The sequence below is a fragment of the Arachis hypogaea genome, chromosome 16 (genome assembly GCF_003086295.3).
Source record: "Arachis hypogaea cultivar Tifrunner chromosome 16, arahy.Tifrunner.gnm2.J5K5, whole genome shotgun sequence".
In the NCBI taxonomy this organism is placed as follows: Eukaryota; Viridiplantae; Streptophyta; class Magnoliopsida; order Fabales; family Fabaceae; genus Arachis; species Arachis hypogaea.
Window position 1 is genome coordinate 645,443 of NC_092051.1, and position 19,476 is coordinate 664,918.

The window sequence follows — 19,476 nt, forward strand, 5'->3', positions numbered from 1 at the left end:
ACACATAAAAAACTTCAAAATAGCAAGATTTAAAAACTCAACTAGTCAACGACAAAAAAAAAAAAAAACAGATTTTTCTGTTTCTAACGGGTCTTTCTATTTTACTAAGAGGCAATTTTAGGGCTACAGTAAGAAGTATGTTGTATATAAAATCGATTATATTACATGTACATTAAAATTAACTATTAAAATTAATTATCAGTATAAAATATATGTTAAAATACAAATATATATTAGAAATAAATTAAATCACACATATATTTATACACAAATAAATTAGTGACTAATTTTAATAACTGATTTTAGTATATAAATAGTATTTTTGATATAAGGTGATCACCTTTAGTTGGTTATCTAGCTCTCTTAGTTGAACAATAAAATTTATTTCCAACTTATCATTTCAGTACAATGCACTTAATTCTCACCACAAATTTTCTGTCTTTCATATTGCTCTAGCAATCAATTCTAATTTGTATTAATTTTAGCTTATTTAATTTATTAACTCAATAATAAATTTAGGTCACCATGTATATATGTTCCACAATAAAATTCATTATTATTAGTATTGGGGTAACATGACAGCTTTTGCATAAACTAGTGAAAAGAAAAGAGGAAAGGATTGGGTGCTTTAAAATAAGTTATGGAAAGGGTAGAGTCGTACAGAGAGTGGTATCATTCTTCACTTTCATCTTTATTGCAAAAAAGGGACTCAGCTAAGAAGAATAATGCTATGCCACACTACTTAAAAGCAAAGCTACTTCTTATTGTAATAACAACAAAAATATATATCATCACTTCCGGCGGCTAAAAAATTTGGATATGAAAATAGAATGAGTGTTATACCTTAATGCGATAATTTTTTGTGTTTCTTAAAATTATGGGAAGTACACAAATCGGACCCACTAATTTGTGTTTAAAAAATTAAAAAAATTTGGAGTACACAAATCAGACGGTCCGATTTCTGTACCTCTTAAAAATCGGACGGTCCAATTTTTACTCCGTAAATTAAATCATTCCACATTTTAGAAAAATACAACAGTAGATCACAATTTAAAAAAACATCATTGTTAACCTAATATTAAAAATAAAAATGTGTGCTACAGCCCCATGCTTCATTCAGGGGAAGGGGGAAAAAATAAATAGAAAAAATTCATATAGTATTTAATTTCTTCAAGATATAGGCGTATTAAAATCCTGATAAAATTGAACCTTTTTTTCATTTGAAAAAAAAAATGCATATAATTTTAGAATAATTTACGAAATAATGTTCAAACTCTACACTTTTTTTATATTTGAAAAATAATAAAAGAAAGAAAATTATTTTTAAGTTTTGTTACGGAAACTCACATGTGAGAGAAAAACAAGGACGAAAGAATTACAAGGGAAAGTACAGCTTGTGAAATAATGTTTTGAGAACCAAAGCGAATTATCCGGTTCGACCTAGTTAATTGAAAATTGGTTCTTATGGAAGGTAAAATCCTTTTGCAATAAATCGATCAACAAATTTATACGTTGGTTGAATCAATGTGATTTTTTAGTAGTTAACTGATTTAACATAATAAAATAAAAAATTTATTTTTATTTAAAAAATTGTATATTTTATATATAAATATATTATTTTATTATATATCCAATTCAATTCCAATTATATTTTGGTTGAATTTTTAAACTTTTAATTTTATCGATTCAATTTTCAAAATTTTGATATAGACAAAAATAAAAAATAAAAAAGAAAAAAGAAAATAAAATGTTTAGTATTCATTTTACTTTTTTATTTTTGTTCAAACAACTAAATCTCAATATGAATTAGACTCTTTATTGATCTTTTAATACTATACATATTGCTCTACTTAAGGTTTCAAGTATTTGAAGACATATCTAACTCTTACATTACTTTCTAAATTAAGAGTTGACTATTTTGTTATGTTTTGAGATCAAATGATATTTCATATAATTTCTTTAATTTTAATTTGTTAAAAAATAGAATACATCTTCTTCTAGAGTTGAGATGATCTAAAATTATACATAGATATATTTGCTTAAGAAATATAACACTTATTTCTACCTTGATCAATGCTAAGGCCCATGTCCAAATAAACCAAAAGGTCCAATCCAAAGATTGGCCTTTGCTATCCACGACCTCCTCAGAAAAAGTCGTATTCGACAATAGACTCCTTCCCAAAGAAGTCGGATTCGATGGATGACTGACAGATAACACTTATTCAAATAAATAAATGTCTCTAAAATCTCTCAACCAACTTCCAGGAGTCATATATCAATTATTCTAAGATAAAGAGACGGTTATCCACCTTGAAAAGTAGAACTACTCCAACAGTGGTTATTGGATCACCACTATATATGTCCTGACACCCCTCAAATATCTCTAAATTCCAATACTCTAAAAAATCTGCTTAACTCCTTACTAACTTAGACATCGGAATGTCTTTGTAGGTACCACTTCCCATTCTCAAAACACACAACTCGGACGGCAGCTCCGAGACATGTAACAAATCGGAGATCACCTTTCTTTAACACTTGAGCCAATTCTTCAAACCCAATCCACTTGTCTCAGATTACCTACCTAACAACACTAATCTTCCTATAGATAAAATATTTATCTCTCCTCCCAAAGAAGATCCATAAATATAAGTATGATAAACAAAAAGATTCTATATATAATATATGTTCTTACCTTAGAGGAGGTGAATAAAATCTACCCATAAAATAAAACAAAGAAATAAATAGTAGTAAATTGGAGAAGAGGGACCTAGTTGTCGAAAGGAAGGGCAGCAAGGGCTATAAGAGCCAAACAGTTGAAGCTCCCTACATGGTCTTGAGAATTGCACTACCCCCCCAAAACAACCCTATGCATTTGTCCTTTGTCCCCACAACCCCACATGACTCTCCTTATCTCTCTCTCACTTCTTAAATAACTCTATCTCACCACCCTTCACCACCAATAATAAATACCCCCCTCTTCCATTTAACATTCTAACAATATATGCATACCCTCTTCTTCTATCTAGTCTTCTTCATTTCACACTTTTTTGCCACTTTCTCTATTCAATTCTCCTTCACATTTCACCACTACTACAATATAATAATAATAATAATGGCTTTGAGAAAATCTACTAGGCTTCATCAAGCACCACTTCTCAAGCAAATTCTCAAGAGATGCTCAAGTTTAGGGAAGAAGCAAGGCTTTGATAATGATGTTCCAAAGGGTCACTTTGTTGTGTATGTTGGAGAGAATAGAAGCAGGTACATTGTCCCAATTTCAATTCTAAGGTGCCCTAGCTTCCAAACTTTGCTCCATCAAGCTGAAGAAGAGTTTGGTTTTGATCATGAAGGAGGTCTCACTATCCCTTGTCATGAGGATGTTTTTGAGTCTCTTGTTACATCATCCATTTAGGTCATAGATTGTTGTTTTTGTTCTTATTTTGGAAAAAAAAAAACAACAAAGCATGTTAGAGATCTATTCCCTACTTATTTTATATTTTCTCCTCTATTACAAAAATATATGTCATTTTAAAAATTTAATATTTTTATAACTCAATGTATCTTGATATATTTTATATCAAGATATATTGAGTTTTCGTATAATTAAAGTGACAGATATTTTATAATAGAAGAGAAAAATAAAATTCTCTTTTTTTATTTCTTATATTTATATATGTATTAATATATAGGAAGATTTTCAAGTGTACCGTCGTATCGGTATATCAGTGATTTTTAACAGTTGATCTTAATTATATATATTATATATATTTTTTATAATTAAGATCAACGGTTAAAAATCACTGAAATACTGATACGACGACACACTTGAAAATTTTCCTAGAAGAGATCCTTATTTTAGAGTGACTCTAACCTCAAGATGGGAAAAGTTAGGCCCTCAAGGAGTTCTTGTGGGTTTAATTTAGATTGTATATGTACTTAGAAAGGCAACATTTTTTCAGCAGGGGTGATGAAAAGTTTGTCATAATGTACCCTGTTGGATAACTAATTTTAAAGAGTTATTGATTGTGGTCTTTCCCCTAATATATATAAATAATATATGTATTCTTGCAAATTGCAACTCTTCTTTCTCACTTTGCACTTTTGGGTCAACTTTTTTTATTTTACATGGCAAAATACTTATTTTAAAAATTTAAATTTAGGTTTAATTACTCTATTGGTCTTTATAGTTTCGCAAAATTTTCAATTAGGTTCCTATATTTTTTTTTTCTTTTAATTGAGTCCTTGCACCAAAATTTTTTTTAATTGGGTCCCTACACTTTTTTTTTTCCTTTTATTTAGGTCCCTGTACTAATTCTTTTTTTTAGTTAGATCCCTATAAAATTAAACCAATTACTACTAAGAGGGATTTAATTGAAAAAAAATTTGGTGCAGGGACCCAATTAAAAAGAAAAAACTATAGGGACCTAATTAAAAATTTCGCGAAAATATAGGGACCAATAGAGTAATTAAACCTTAAATTTATAATAAAAATATATAAATAATTATATTTCTAACACATTTTTTTATCCAAGAGCTATTTTTAAAATTTTTTGTGAATTTTTTATAGTATTTTTATTTGCTTTAATTTATTGAAATTCCTTTTTTTTTGTTAATAATAATTGAAAAATATTTTATTATAAAAATTTTGATATCATATCACAAAATAATTTGTGCCAAAAATTTAAATGATAAATAGAAACACATAAATAAATACAAATATGGTCTAGATTATGCTTATAGTTAGAGATAACGACATATTTATTATTGATCTCTTCTGTAGTTATGCAGTTATGTTCTAATTTTTTATTCAAAGTCTAAATTAAATGTTATTATACTCAATAATTTTATGCCACTATTATTAGATACATGGTTATTTATGTTATTTTATTTAATTTAATAATTAGAGAAACAAAAATATACTTATGCATTATTTATATTTTCAATTCAAAAAACTAACTTTCGGGGAAAAAAAAAGTGTATGTGTTAAAATATATAACTATTTATTTATTTTTACTTAATTGTTTAAATTTTTAGAATAATTTTTTTTATAACAGGTATGATATTAATAAGCAATATAATTTATTCAATAACATTAGTAACAGATCTAGCTGGACATGCTAAAAAAAAATTAAATTTTTTGGGAAATCAAATAAAAACTAGAAAAAATGACAAATAGGTCCCTAACTTTTTATTCCGCAGACATTTTTGTCTTTGACCATTGAAAAATACTTTTAAATCCCTGACATTCACAAAATTTGGACGGATCAGTCCCTCTGTCCAAATGCTTCCGTTAGGGACTGATCCGTCCAAATGCCTCCATCAGGGACTGATCCGTCCAAATTTTGTGAAGGTCAGGGACTTAAAAGTATTTTTTAATGGTCAGAGACAAAAATGTCTGCGGAACAAAAGGTCAGAGACCTATTTATCCTTTTGTGTCATGATGTGATTTAAGAACATATACAAAAAATAATTTACTTGTGTTAATGTATTATTATATAATTTATTTATCTTAATAATTTCCTTGTATTATATAATTTCTAAGGTGTTCCGTATCTTGTAACTGAACTGAACTAGTTTTGTAGATACATGTGAGGGACAAGTTTCTAAGATTATCTTTATCCATTGAGAACGTGCCACGTAGTCCAAAAAATCCAAATAGCTATGAGGTTTAGTTTACAACATAGACACCCTTATTGCGCTTGTTTTCAGAGTTTTGTCTCTCTTCGAATATTGTGTACCAAGATTGCCCCTTGATTTATGTAACCCTGTTGCAGCGGTTGAAAAACTGTTAAGAGAAATCCACAGAAACGGACATAGAATGTTTGGTCACGGGTGAAGATAATAATCTATACATTATTCTAAACAAGATAGTTATTCAATTACTCATCAAAAAAATTCTTTATCGCTTTATTATTTTATTTCTCCACCGTAGCATGCACCTAATAATAATGCATCAAATGTATAACTTTACCGAATTTTGATTTTGATGAGTTATTTATAGGGTAAAGTATTAAATTAGTCATCTATATTTGGGCGTAATTATATTTTAGTCTTTAAGATTTAAATTGTTCTATTTGAATCTAAAAAAAAATTATTTAGCATCAATTTAGTCCCACAGTGAAGTCAAAGTTAAATAATTAACGGAATATCCTATATAACAACAGTACAAGAACAAAATAATAATCTGGAGAATAAGTATAAATTTCAGATGCACAAAATCAACCGTAAATATATTAATATATTCATTTATTATTTTTTATTTTGGACCATTAATGATTGATTACTAGAATTTGGGATTTTATACAAGAAGGCCGGAAAACGAGAAGAAAAAGTATTATAAAAAGATTTTGATTATATTTTTCTAATACATGAAAATAAAAAAATATGATTTAACTAATAATATTGTTAATGTATGTCCGCGTTATTTATTTCGTTAACTATTTATGTCAAATTAATGATAAAATAATATTAAATACGTGTAAAATTTTTTAAACAAAACAAAATATTAAAGATTAAATTAAAATTATAAAACAATATTTTACCCTTTATTTACTATTGATTTTAGAAAACTAAGAAGAAAGAACGCCTCGTAGAAAATCAATTTATTATATGTTATTGGAGGATTATTAATTGTGGAACATTGGATACAAATTAAAGGACTTATTATGAGGGGTACATTTTCGTCAATTCACGTGTCTCTTTATTTTCACACCTACAATATATAGTTAGATTTAAGCACGGATTTAGTGGACCCTGGATTTCTGCTTCAAAACACACACAAAAAATAAAATATCCATAAAAATGATACAAGCATGAAGAACTTAATTAATGTATATGTTTAATATATATTGCAACCTAGTATATGTTATCTTTGAGGTATACATGTTTATTACCACAACTTAACTATGTTATTTCTTAACCAAAATTGCTCGGAAGAATATATATATATATTTGTTTTGTGTTAAATAAATTCTCATCGTCCTCCAAGATCGATGTGACGTGTGGATGTGGTTCTTGTTCAGGGAGACACATGGGTGTGTTTCAATAATTGGTGAAAATGCACATTTTGAAATATAAATATATGTGTTTCAATAATAAATAATCAAGTTGTTGAATCGGTGGGGTTTTTGGTTGGGGGGGATACATTCGTACATATATATGATATTGCATAGTTTAACAATTATTTGATTTACAAATCAAACTATCCAAATATATAAAGAAGTGAATAAAAAAAGTACCAACTAATTAATCATAATTATTTGCTTCAAACTTGTAATTTTATTTTTCTATTTTCAAATTTTCATATGAAATTTTGTTAAAGCTCAAAATATGTTGTTTTGATTCAGTCATTTTGGGCTTCAATATTCTTTGATCCTTCGGCCCAAGCCCAAATTAAGTTGTGACTATTTGTAAAAATTGAGACTTCTCTCTACAAGTTAGAAATGACTTACCTATACTGTAAGGCTTCCTCTAGTGACAACTATATTAGGGAACAAAAATATTTTTCATATACTAAAATCAGTTACTAAAATAAAATCAGTTATTAATATATTTATGTATAAATATATATGTAATTTTATTTATTTTTAATATGTATTTTATATTAGTGATTGATTTTAATTACTATTTTTAATATATACGTAACATAGTCGATTTAAAAATATATCGAATTTAAATTCACTGTCGTCTCAGTCTTGATTGCGGTAGCCCTCTTCTTTCCTCTCTCTTTTAATCTCTTTCTTTTCTCTATTCTTTTTCTTTTTTTCTTTTTTTGACTATCTATCATCTTTTTTGTTTTATAGTTTGGTCTTATTCTTCGCTAGTTATATTTTGTTATCACGATCATTTTCCGGCCGTCTATATCCTTCTACAATTTTACCGCCTTTTTCCTTCTTTTACTCATCTTTTTCCTCCCTTCCTTTTTCTTTTTCTCAAGTTGATGTTCTTATTTTTTCTGTTTTTTTTTCAGATATTTAAATCTGATCAAAATTTAAATTTAAAATAACTCATTTATAATTGTTCTTTTTTATTTGTAGTTTATTGATAATTGATCCTCTTTTATGGTGTTTTTTATATATTATTACAGATTTAAAATAAAGATATAACGAAAAAAAATTTATATTTATGAAAATATTTTTAGATTTAGAAAGCTTTTAAATTTATTCAAAAAAAAAAAAAAGGTATTTCTTTGTGTTGCAGTATTTTCTGTGTAGGTTTAGAAATTAAAGAGACTATTTTTTGTCTCTATTTCTGTCTTATAAAATTTTCTATAATCAAATATTGTGCCTCATTTTAAACTATAATTCAACATAAAAGTTATCTATTTTATTTTTTAGTTTTAGATCTAACATTTTTTTTCCATTTATAAGTGTTGTTAGGATATTTCCTTAAATGAAAGCCTTTTTTCTATATATATATATAAAAGAGTACGTGAATGTGTTGATATGACAAAACAAAAATGATTTACCTCATCTTCTTGTTTTTAAAAAATTACGTTTTTAAAATATAATGCACATTATTAAAATAATCTCATTACACATACTAAGTAAATAATATTTTAATATTAGTATTTTTAACAATTAATATATATATATATATATTATTTGATTAATTAAAAATAATTTAAAAATATAATTAATTAATAATAATTATATTTTTATATAAGTGTCAGAAATATTTGATGTACGAATATTGTTATTCTTATTCAATTAAAATTATTACATCTATGCAAAGTAATAACCTCTCACTGCCTTATTGCAACTTGCAAGTAGTATTTCATGGATTTTTTTTTTCTTTGTTCCATTTTTTCACACATATAATTCTTATCAAGATGTTCATATAAATATATAGCACGTCTCTTAGCAATAATATGTGTGACTGTGTAATATATTGTCCTTAATGAATACAAGGTAGCGATTACTTTGCTGTTTGTAGCCTCCAAAGGGTGACTTTGTGAGGTGATTGCCAAAACTTGTATTTAAATTTAATATCTCATTTTAGATTCAAGTTGTTGGTTTTATTATTTGACTAAATTTGTAGGCTTAATATATATCTCATTACATTATATATAGTTTTTCAGTACTTATAACGAGTATAATCTGTATTTGCTATAATTCTAAATAAACTTAAAAAAAAAAAAAAAAGTTGCATGATTATCACTTTTGGCTTTTTGATAAATATCAAAGTAATATAATAATAAGTATAGTATCAAAGTAACATAATTAAGTGTTCAAATCTTTTATTTGAATTTAATTAATTAAGGGGATATATGTTGTTGGTTTTAATTAGCTTTAATTTGATGTTGTTCTGAAAAAACTTAAATATAATTAAGATTACATGTTTATTATCAACCACATAATTTTTAGGTTCAGTTTGAATAAACAGTTTAATTAAACTCTTTTTGAAAAGATAACTTAAATAATAAATAACTATATTAAAAGTAACTTATAAATAAATTATTTTGTATTTGAATTTTTAGTTCTAAAAGTGCTTATTTTATAAAAATATGATAAAAAAATAGTAGTATTATAGGAGAAGTCATTTTTTTAACTTCTCTATAAATTCCTAAATAGTTTCTTAAAAGTCGCAATTTAATTTTAAAAATTGTATCAGATATTAATACTATTACTTTTTATAAGTCAAAAATTCAAAAATTCAAAAAAAAAACTTTTAAACCTTTCCAAATATACCATTAATCTAATAGCCAAGTAGCTTCAACTATTGGTAATAGTAGAATTGTAAATTAAACATCTATAATTTTACATAATTACTTGATATATTTATATAAACATCAATGACCCTCTTCACTCCCTATCTTAGAATATATAAATATTATATACTACATAAAAATATACTTTAATTTATTATATATGATCATTCTAATACATTGAATCAGCTGATCATTCATCAGCTAAACCAATGACTAAGATGGCCTAATCAAAATTAATTAAAGGTTAATCCTAAGAAATCTATATAATGACAAACAATATCATGAAATTAAATAGCATTCTTTTTAATTTATTTATTTTTATTGTTTATCTTAGAGACATGATTTCAGGGTTTGTGTTAGATGTTTCCCCAACCCATTCCCATTCAAGAGTAAGACAACCCACAAGAAAAGTAAAATAAAAACTATGTAGGAATGCACTTTTCCTTGTCTTTGTCTTCTCTTAAGGAAATTTAATAGTTTAATTTAGCTTGACACAAATAACAAAAATTAATTAATTGAATATTGAATTATTAAAAAAATAAAATAAAACATAGGGTGACAAGTGTTAGGGGCCACTCTCAACCTGGTTGACATATGTAGAGGCAACCTCACATGCATGAACAATACATCATAACTACTTTAATAACATCATGATGATTAATTATACAAGACCTTACATTCTATTATATTTCTTGATTAGATTAACTAAATAAATAATGATTAACTTATAGGTTCTTCTTCTTTCTCCTTTGGATGATCCATGTCCCTTTAAATTGTTGTGGTTTGTGTTAGACTAATTCTCTAATTTAGTTAGATCTTTCCTTACCTGTCCTTGTCTTTCACAAGTTTTAATTAAAAGATCATATAGTATGATGCCAACTACTCTATGATAGCGTTTGTTTTGAGGTATTGAAACAGAGACTGAGAGATTGAGATTCAATATCATGTTTATTGGTTCAGAGATTGGTACTAAAATTTTTGCCTCTGTTATCAAAATTTCAGTATTTCAGTACTTCTAAAAAGTGAGGACACAGAAGACTAAAATTTTTAGAGATAGAGACTGAAACTTTAATAACATTTTATACCTAAAATACATTTTTTTAAAAAATTAATTCCAATTTTATCTTTTGTACAAATTAAATTAGAATTTTATTCTTGTTTCAATTTTTGTCTCCCACTTTGCACTAAATAGAATACTAAGATTTATTTCAATCTCTATTTCTTAATCTCTGTCTCTCAGTCTTAGTCTTTCCGTCTCTGTCCACCAATCGCTACCTATTAGTTTTATTTACTTTATATAGTGCTTTTAGCTTTAACAAATAGTACACCTGTCAAGAATATATAATCTCTTTCTCACAAATTTAACTATTTTGATTTAAAAATATTATGTATATAGTAAAAATTAACCACTAAATTAATTATTATATATTTGTGTATAAATATATATATATATATATAATTTAATTTATTTTTTATATATTTTTTTATTTAATATATAATCTATACTATTGGCTAATTTTGGCATAATCAACGTTAGGGGTGTTTATGGATCGGATCCGATCCGTATATCCGCGATATTTATCCGAATTCGATCCGAAAATTGCGGATATGGATCCGATCAGCAAGGCTATTGGATCGGATTGATCATATCTGTACACTAATAAGATTGGATTGTGGATTTTGTGTAGGTATCCACATATCCGTGTATCTACAAAAATAAAGAAATAAATAAGTAAATATTCTTTTTATGTTTTATTTTAACTAATAATTATCATATATGTTGTATTATTTTAATTTATTATTTAAGAAAAATATGTTTAATATTATTTTAAGAGTAAACATATTTAAAAAATAGAAAAAATAAATTTTATTGATATTTTTTAATAAAAATAAACTTTTAAAAATATTTTTTATGTTTTGCCGATATATACGATATCCGATCTGATCCGATGATTTTAGTATGGATCGGATCGAAATTTTGGCCATATCAAATCCGATCTGATCCGCGTTCAACCCTAACCAACGTGGTTCTTTGATTTATGATATATCTCTCCATTCATGGAGTTTGTTGAGCTTAAAATGTATAAGAACCAAAAAGCATACATAACCCCACTTTACATTATGATGAAATTTAGCATTAGTTATATAAAATTTAATTTCAAGCAACAAATATTGGACTCCAGATCACTTTGTCAAGGTGATCATTGGAAATCGTTGAACTAATTTTTAGGTTGATTTAGTCTCACTAAATTTAAATGCGGTATTGAATTATGTTTTGTGTTTATTAGTTGTATTATAGGTAATATTGTGAAATTCAGACCCCACTAGTTTTTATTTATATATAGAACTATACTCTTTTACTATTTTTTTAACAGTGATTATGAAACCGAAAGAAAAAATCTATTTAACTATTTAAAATATTTCATAAAAAAGGTTTATATATATTTTTTCACATCACGTGGATTATTTAAATCTAGTTATTAAAAATATTATCCATTAGAACATAGCATCAAATCAGGTTGCTACAATGTCACACTATGCTTATACAAATTATTGTGCTTTATTAATTGCTCCAGTCTTTATCAAGATGTCTAATGATGATTTAGATTTCTTTAGAATTTGGCCTTTCATTTTTTAATGAAAATAAAATAAAATTTATTGTGTATATTCCTTACCAAGTATGTGTTCATTTTTTTAATCTTTAATCTCTTTTTAAGAAAAAGATTTAATTCGAAATGAGTTTAATTTTAATATAGTAAAAATATAAAACATTTTATATATTTGTCTAATTATATCTGTTATTTTAGATGATCAACAACAAAAAATTATTTTTACTGATGCATGATTGAATGTATGTATATTTCATACTGTTACCAAATATATCTTAAATTTTTTTTAACACAGTTAGCTCAACACAAAAAGTGGAGCAGAATGAAGGATAACAAAAAAACAAAACATAAATATAAATAACAAGTTGTAATCCGTAGTCATTTCCGGCATTGCCATCAACAACCAAACGGATCAACTCCACACCATTCCTTGTAACTCAAGAAGGACGGAATCTTTACTCCTTCAACACTTGTCTCAACTCTCTGAAGACTCTGCTATTCCGCTCCAAATATATCTTAAAAGTTACCAAATATATCTTAGAAGTTAAGCAATGTTACAAAAATGCATGCTTGATTTTTCTTCAACAGGGATGCTGCAACCGATCACTACCTTTTGTATTGCAATTGCTATGCATATGTACAAGTCTTCTTGATATTGCTAACTGATAATGATTGTGATTTTAAAATGTGAAAAAATGCTAGGGGATTAAACAATTTGGAGAAATAAAGAGATACAAGTTTAGGCTATAAATCTTAGAACAAGTGTTTTATAACACTAATGTGACTAAAGCTTTCCATGGGAATAAAATGTGTCATTTATGACTTAAAAAGAATTAAGGTATGCATAAATCTGTGAAATATTCAACATATTAAACATCATATCCTGTAATATTCAGAGACTATGTCAATGTTTTGCTAATTCAATTACATAACAGAAAAAAAGGGGGAAATGAACAATGAAAAGAAGAAAAACATATGGTTACCATGTACAACACCACCATTACATACAAGAATCACCCTCACATTCATGACCATCCTCCTCCTCCTCCTCCTTCTTTGTAACTACACAAATCACCAAAAAGACTGCTAAATCATGAAGGAGCAATGCCACACCATGTTTTCCTTCATATATTCTCCCTCGGTCCATCGTTAACCGTCAACCGTCGCTGACGGTTATTAGGGACGGAGGTAGTATATGATGAAACATCATAAGTACTGCAGAATCTTCAAGAGGCTCAATGACCATTTTTTCCTTTTGATGAGAAGAATCTACTAAAACCCCTTGCATGTTTCTCTGGTGTAGTAGTTGAGGAGGCTGAAGAAGAAGATGCTGATTTTGTAGGCCTGTGGTTTGATTGCATAGATTGGAAGTTTGACTCATTATCTGAGGGGCTATATAAAGTATTGGTGTAATGCAAAGGGGACTCAGCACCTTGTCTTTGCACAAAGCCAGAATTAGCAGTGTCCATTTCAGCATGATCTTGAAGATTTGGGCTATGAGGAGCATGACCATTATGCTCTGTGTAGCCTTCAACCTTTTGACTTCTCTCATTGTATGGAGACACCATTGGTGGCTCCATTTGAGGGTGCAAAGACTTCAATTGTTTGCCAAGAAGAAATATGGTTTCTTGACACTCAGCTAGCTTTTCAGCAGCAGCAGCCAACTCTCTCTCCTGGGATAACAGAGAATTTAATCCAAGATTAACATATTGAAAGGAAACCGGATTTCAGTTATCGAGTGATTTTGTCGATAAAACAGATTAGGTTAATTTTGAAGGAGAAGTTAACATGTCTTTTTTGCACTATTTGGCAACATCAAAGTGTCAAATTACACATTTTGAAAGTTTCAGGCGTATAGGCGCATGAAGCAAAAGTTTCTAACTTCTTTGATTAATACTAAAAGTTTCCCAAATTTATGCATTTTTCATAGAATAGGCAAGAAGATGCTAAATAAAGCATGGAAACTTCTTTTGATTGGAATTATAGCCGTACCTGCTTGTTCTTAAGTTCATTATCAGCGGCTGCGCTTTCACTCCTAACAAAGAGAGTAACACAGGAATTAGAAATTAGAAACAACTTGAGAGATTCAATGACAACGAATTCTTGAAAAACATGTGTAGTAATTTAGTGTTGCCAAGCAAAACAATACACCATGTTACTTAGATCAGCTTAAACACAAATGCAATAAGCAGGATGTGCACATGTTCATGATATACTATATGAAAAGGGATGAGTGTCTAACCTTTGTAATTGCTCCTCTAGCTCCTTGGACTTGGCCAAAGCTGCTTCATGACCCTTCTTTTCCTCTCTCAGTTCATTTTCCAGAGTTTCCATCTTTGCACGCAGATGATTTAGTTCGGTTTCAAATTCCTGGGCGCGTGCTTCAAGTGACCTGTATGACTCTGCCATACATTTCAGTTGTGTCTCCGCCAAGCTGTTTGATCTTTGAGCAGAAGTCAGTTGTGACTTAACTTCAGCTAGAAGTTGCTCTGTCTCTTGCAATTGAGATTTTGTGGTTTCAAGACTTTCAACACATTTTGACAGATCTGCTACAGCCTTCTCTTTCTCGGACTTCAGTTCTTCAAATTCCTCAATCGTGATCTTTTGTGCTGCAACATTCGATTCATAACCTGAAATCGGATTTCCGTCATCAGGGACCTCAGGATCAGAACAGGGATTAAGAATATCGGAATGACCATTCTGATATCTCTCTCCTTTCGAATCATTCTGAACTAACTTATTTTCCGGCAAAGCAATCTTATCTATACAATCAGGACTGTTAGTTTCAGCTTCTGTACCCTTGTAACCAAGGATATTGATTCTGAATTCACTTGCTTTAGCTAAAACATAAGACAGATCAAGAACAAACTGTGGCAAGGTTGCTTTATTGCTTGTAACTTTATTAAAGGTGGCGGAGAACTCCTCCAGCTTTCTGCTTATTCCATCTTCATCGGAAGATATCTCATGAACCGTCGTAGCTTCTCTGCCTAGAAGCAAGACAAAATCATGAATCTGAGAGAAGGCAGCCTCTAAATCTGAGCTTATCTGCTCATACTCTGTAGGTTGCTCAGACGAAATGAGTTCTTTTTGGGTACTTGAGCCAGCATCTTCATGATTATCCTGCTTCTCACATGGAGTCTCAGAAGGCTTAACATCCTTAGAGATAACAGCTTCAGGGTCCCGAACTGAAGTGTTGGGTGCATCTTCAAGAACACGTTTAACTTCTTCCAGGATCTTCGCTATATCAGCATCATTTGACATGGACTCAAAAATAGAAAATATTTTTGATTGGACCTCTGCAAACAACAAACCATCAACATTAGACTTTGGATCAGGTTCTGGCAACACTGCATCAGAAGATACTTCATTTGGTGATGGAGTCGAGCCACTCTTATTTTCCGAGGTATCATCTTTACCGGTACTGACTTCTGACACATCATTAGTCATAACTTCAGTCGTCTTATCAATTGAAGGAACTGAAACTGTGGCATCTACGTTAGAGTCATTTGATAACCGAGCCAGCTTCTCCACCTCCAAAAAGTCATCCATTAGCTCCAATTTCTTACAGGCTTCAGATTTGCTAAACTCATCAGTGCTCTTCTCTTTTGGGAATTGTTGGGATAGCTCGGATATTACCGCTGTAGACCAAGATTCAGCACAACTTGCAGCATCATCAATTCCATCTTCAGACATGGAGATCAAACTCGGTGCATAGCTTGCATTGCGCCCGTAAATGTTTTCAGGGGTTATATGGATGGTAGATTTTGGAGATCCTTTTTGTTGATTACTTTGCGCTTCCAATAATTGAAGTTTGCTTAGTGTTTTAGCACACATACTCCTTGAGGCCTGCAATTCACTGTTACGTTTTGCCAAAGCTTCTTTGAGCATCTTTGTCTCTTCTTCCATTGTCAATAAGCGCTCTGTAAGGAATTCGTTATCCTTCTGGAATTTCTGTACATTCTCAAGGGAGAATTCGGGCACAGGAGACATATGAAGACTAGCAGGTTTGACGGGAGACTTCCTTAATCGACTTTCTCCATAATCTCTACCAAGATTCTCAACCTCTAGTTTCATTTGTGCAAGAGCAGCTGGTCCAGGTAACTTCTTCCGCACAAGACCACGTAGTCTTTGGCATTCTGCCTCCAATTTAGTAATTTTTTTAACACCCTCCAGGTGCTGCTTATTAGCAACTTCTGCTGATCTCATACTCATGTTCTTTTCTTCATTGCGAATCTCGAGCTCTTTGGAAATGACATGGATTTCATACTTAAGAGAACTGATTTCTCTTTCGCATGATTCTATGTTGCCCTTAAGATGCTCAATTTCAGCCTCAGCATTAGCTTTTTCTTCACTCAATTGGATTATCATGTTAGAACGCTCCTGCAGGGTTCTTGACAAAGCCGCATTTTCAGCAGCGGACCTCAGGAGTTCTTGTTCAAAGCTGGCTATCTTTGCCTCAAGCTCACCCTTAATCTTGTCAAGTTGCTTGGTTTTTGTGAGAGCGACTTCCTGTATTTTCTGTTCATGTTCTTCCTTCAGGTTTCTTATCTGCCGCATGCACTCCTTAAGAGCACCATCCAATTGTGATGCATGGTCCTCAGCAGTGAGTTTTGAGAGAGTGACAGTTTCCAGATGGTTCTTCAATGCCAAAGCTTCGGCTTCAGCCTTTTCCCAGCCTGCAAAAATTCAATATGGCTTCAATTGCAAGATCCAAAAACTACTTCATATTATGGCATACTTTTTTGAGTTTATCATTTATTCTATGTAATAGAATCATCAAAGGCTCAAAGCCGCATACCTGAAACAGCTTCTTCGGCTACTTTAGCATGCTGTTTTACCAAGCTCTCCTTGGTATTTATCTCCGAGTTCGCCGCCGACAGCTTTTCATTCAAGTCTTTGATCTCATCCTCCAATGTCTGAATTTTTTCTTCACATGTCTTCACTTGATCTTCTAAACCAGTCAGATGCGTGTACGACTCTACCGAGATTTGGACATAGTTTGGCTTCTTGTAACTCTCCTATTAGCACAAGCGAAGGCAACAAAACCAAATGAATGACTTTAATGGCATTGCTAAATCCACAAAAACCAATTTATCAAAGTAAAGGTCCTAGAGAAACACATACAGGATGCTAAGGGATAGAAAAAAATTACAATGATATGAATGAATGCTGAGAATCCAATTACCAAAAACTAAGCAGCCAAATCAATTAAACTCAAAAAAATTCCTCAAGCACAAAATAAACATTCCATTTTTCTGAAGTGCCAATGAATATTATATATATACCTGATTAGCCTCAGATGATGCACTAGCAGAATCCAATGCTGCTGCTGCTTTCTCAAGCACAGCCTTGTCAGATGATTTCTTCTTCCATGGCCACCGCCGGTCCATTGAAAACTACAGACACCCTTTTAGAAACTGAAACACAAAATTCAATTAGAATCAAAATGAGGCCATTCTGTTTCACCTTCACTGCATCACACTACCAAATTCAAATAAAACATGCTATTCACACAAAATTCATCAGTTAGAACAAAAAACAAAGCCATCTTTACTAATCACACAAACAACATTGTAATCCAGAATCAACAACAACAAAACCAACAACCCCACCCTTTGACAAAATGGTAATCACTCACTCTCACAAAGAACATCCAGGTTCCGTTTTCCAACACACAAGTATACAGTAAAATTGTTTTGCACAGTGTTGGATAGTGTCGGTAGTGAAGGCTCACACATACACACACACACACACACGAAATTGATTAGGGAAAAAAAAAAGTGTCAACATAGCACATCAAAATGAAGCCCTTTTTTTTTTTTTAAATGGGTCCCCTGATTGACACAATTTTACTATTTTTGAGAAGATTTGGCATTTCAGAAAAACAGTAAATAGTAAGAAACATAAGCCAAACAACAATTTAACTAGAGTATCTATCAAACCACGATCTCCAAGATCTAACCGCTGCAACTTCCTCCATTGATAAAAATTTCATAACATCATCAATAGAAGAATTGAATTAATAGAAAAAAAAAATCATTTATTTCTTTATTTACATATCACAAGTGATTGGTTGCAATGGAAGTGGACTGTTATTCAGCTTAACTTTACCAATTTAAGAAAGAGTTTAATTTTAATTAATCTTACTGTGAGAGCAATGTTGAAAATTAAAATAATTAATGAAAGTAATGATTTTGCTTTTGTAGACAAGCTTCTGTAGTGGCTCAAATTAGATCCAAATTAATATAATTGAAGGAAAAAATTGTCCCTTTTCATTTTTCAAAAAAGTTCGAGGCTGCATGGAACAAATCCGAGGAAGTTTGCTGGGGAAGTGAATGGTGGTGAAATTGAACAAAATACGGTGTCGTTTTGAGTAATTAAGCACAAAAAAAGCAACATTGGAAGCACTGGTTGAACACGGAGTCACCGACACACAGAAATTAAGTTAGAAAGCAAAAAAATAACAAATAAATGACGGTGAATGGAAACGAATAAGTTAGGGAAGTGGGAACAGAAATGAACACCACAAAAAGTGAGTGACTTTGCAAATGAAACGAAATAAATTAGAAAACTTGAATGAATAATCAGTTAATAAGGGAGAAAAATCTTAAGGGGAGAGAGAGTTGAGAAGAGCATCAATGGAAGAAGAAGAAGAAGAAGAAGAAGAAGAAGACGACGAAGAAGAAGAAGGGTGTTGGAGTGAGAATGCAGGTAATTACCAGAGGAGAATGTTGGTGGTTATGTTGTGAAACAGAGAAGAGTGACAATGGGGTTTGTTATTGCTGTTATTGTAGAGAGAGAGAGAGACAGAGAGAGAAGGAAGAAGAAGAGGAGGAAGAAGAAGAGAGAGAGAGAGAGAGAGGTGGGTAGGCTAAGATATTGGGAATTAGGTGGCCATCTTAGAAAGCTAAAATGGCCTTTTAACCCAAACACCATATCATAATTTTTTTTTTTTTTTTGCTAAAATTTTGGTACTACATTACCAACTGTAAAAGATTTTTCTTGGTCGAGTGATCAGCTCACTTGTCCGCTTAAATAAGTGTCGGAGTTTCAAATTTCGCTTTGTGCATGTAGCAACCGATTAGCCAATGACAGACTCTCAAATGGAGCTCAGATCCGCGACGGACTAGTCCTTGACCTGTTAGGTTGGGGGTATCG

At 30.2% G+C, this 19,476-nt stretch overlaps 2 protein-coding genes across 3 annotated transcripts; one reads left to right on the forward strand and one right to left on the reverse strand.

Moving 5' to 3' along the window:
* Nucleotides 1–2,891: 2,891 nt before the first annotated feature.
* Nucleotides 2,892–4,066, forward strand: LOC112759192 (protein SMALL AUXIN UP-REGULATED RNA 12). Its single transcript, XM_025808009.3, has one exon. The coding sequence runs from the start codon at nucleotides 3,002–3,004 to the stop codon at nucleotides 3,410–3,412; it is 411 nt and encodes a 136-aa protein (XP_025663794.1). The 5' UTR covers nucleotides 2,892–3,001; the 3' UTR covers nucleotides 3,413–4,066.
* Nucleotides 4,067–13,185: 9,119 nt separating this feature from the next.
* On the reverse strand, nucleotides 13,186–19,227 carry LOC112754311 (filament-like plant protein 4). Of its 2 annotated transcripts, none has more exons than XM_025801925.3 (6): nucleotides 19,038–19,227; nucleotides 17,604–17,735; nucleotides 17,117–17,336; nucleotides 14,561–16,994; nucleotides 14,311–14,353; nucleotides 13,186–13,991 (listed from the first exon to the last, which is right to left on the reverse strand). In XM_025801925.3, exons 2-6 carry the CDS (start codon nucleotides 17,706–17,708, stop codon nucleotides 13,554–13,556), a joined length of 3,240 nt encoding a protein of 1,079 aa, XP_025657710.1. In that variant the 5' UTR covers nucleotides 17,709–17,735; nucleotides 19,038–19,227; the 3' UTR covers nucleotides 13,186–13,553. The 2 variants fall into 2 exon arrangements, with proteins under 2 accessions (XP_025657710.1, XP_025657711.1); XM_025801926.3 differs by having other exon boundaries at nucleotides 17,957–19,210.
* Nucleotides 19,228–19,476: the final 249 nt, after the last annotated feature.

What these genes read in the sequence shown, in the direction of transcription:
- LOC112754311 (XM_025801925.3), bottom strand. Translation starts at nt 17,708, where the DNA reads ATGGACCGGCGGTGGCCATGGAAGAAGAAATCATCTGACAAGGCTGTG. An exon ending in CATCATCTGAGGCTAATCAG is followed by an intron (nt 17,337 to 17,603) that starts GTATATATATAA and finishes TTGTGCTAATAG; the next exon opens with GAGAGTTACAAGAAGCCAAA. An exon ending in AGCCGAAGAAGCTGTTTCAG is followed by an intron (nt 16,995 to 17,116) that starts GTATGCGGCTTT and finishes GAATTTTTGCAG; the next exon opens with GCTGGGAAAAGGCTGAAGCC.
- LOC112759192 (XM_025808009.3), top strand. Translation starts at nt 3,002, where the DNA reads ATGCATACCCTCTTCTTCTATCTAGTCTTCTTCATTTCACACTTTTTT.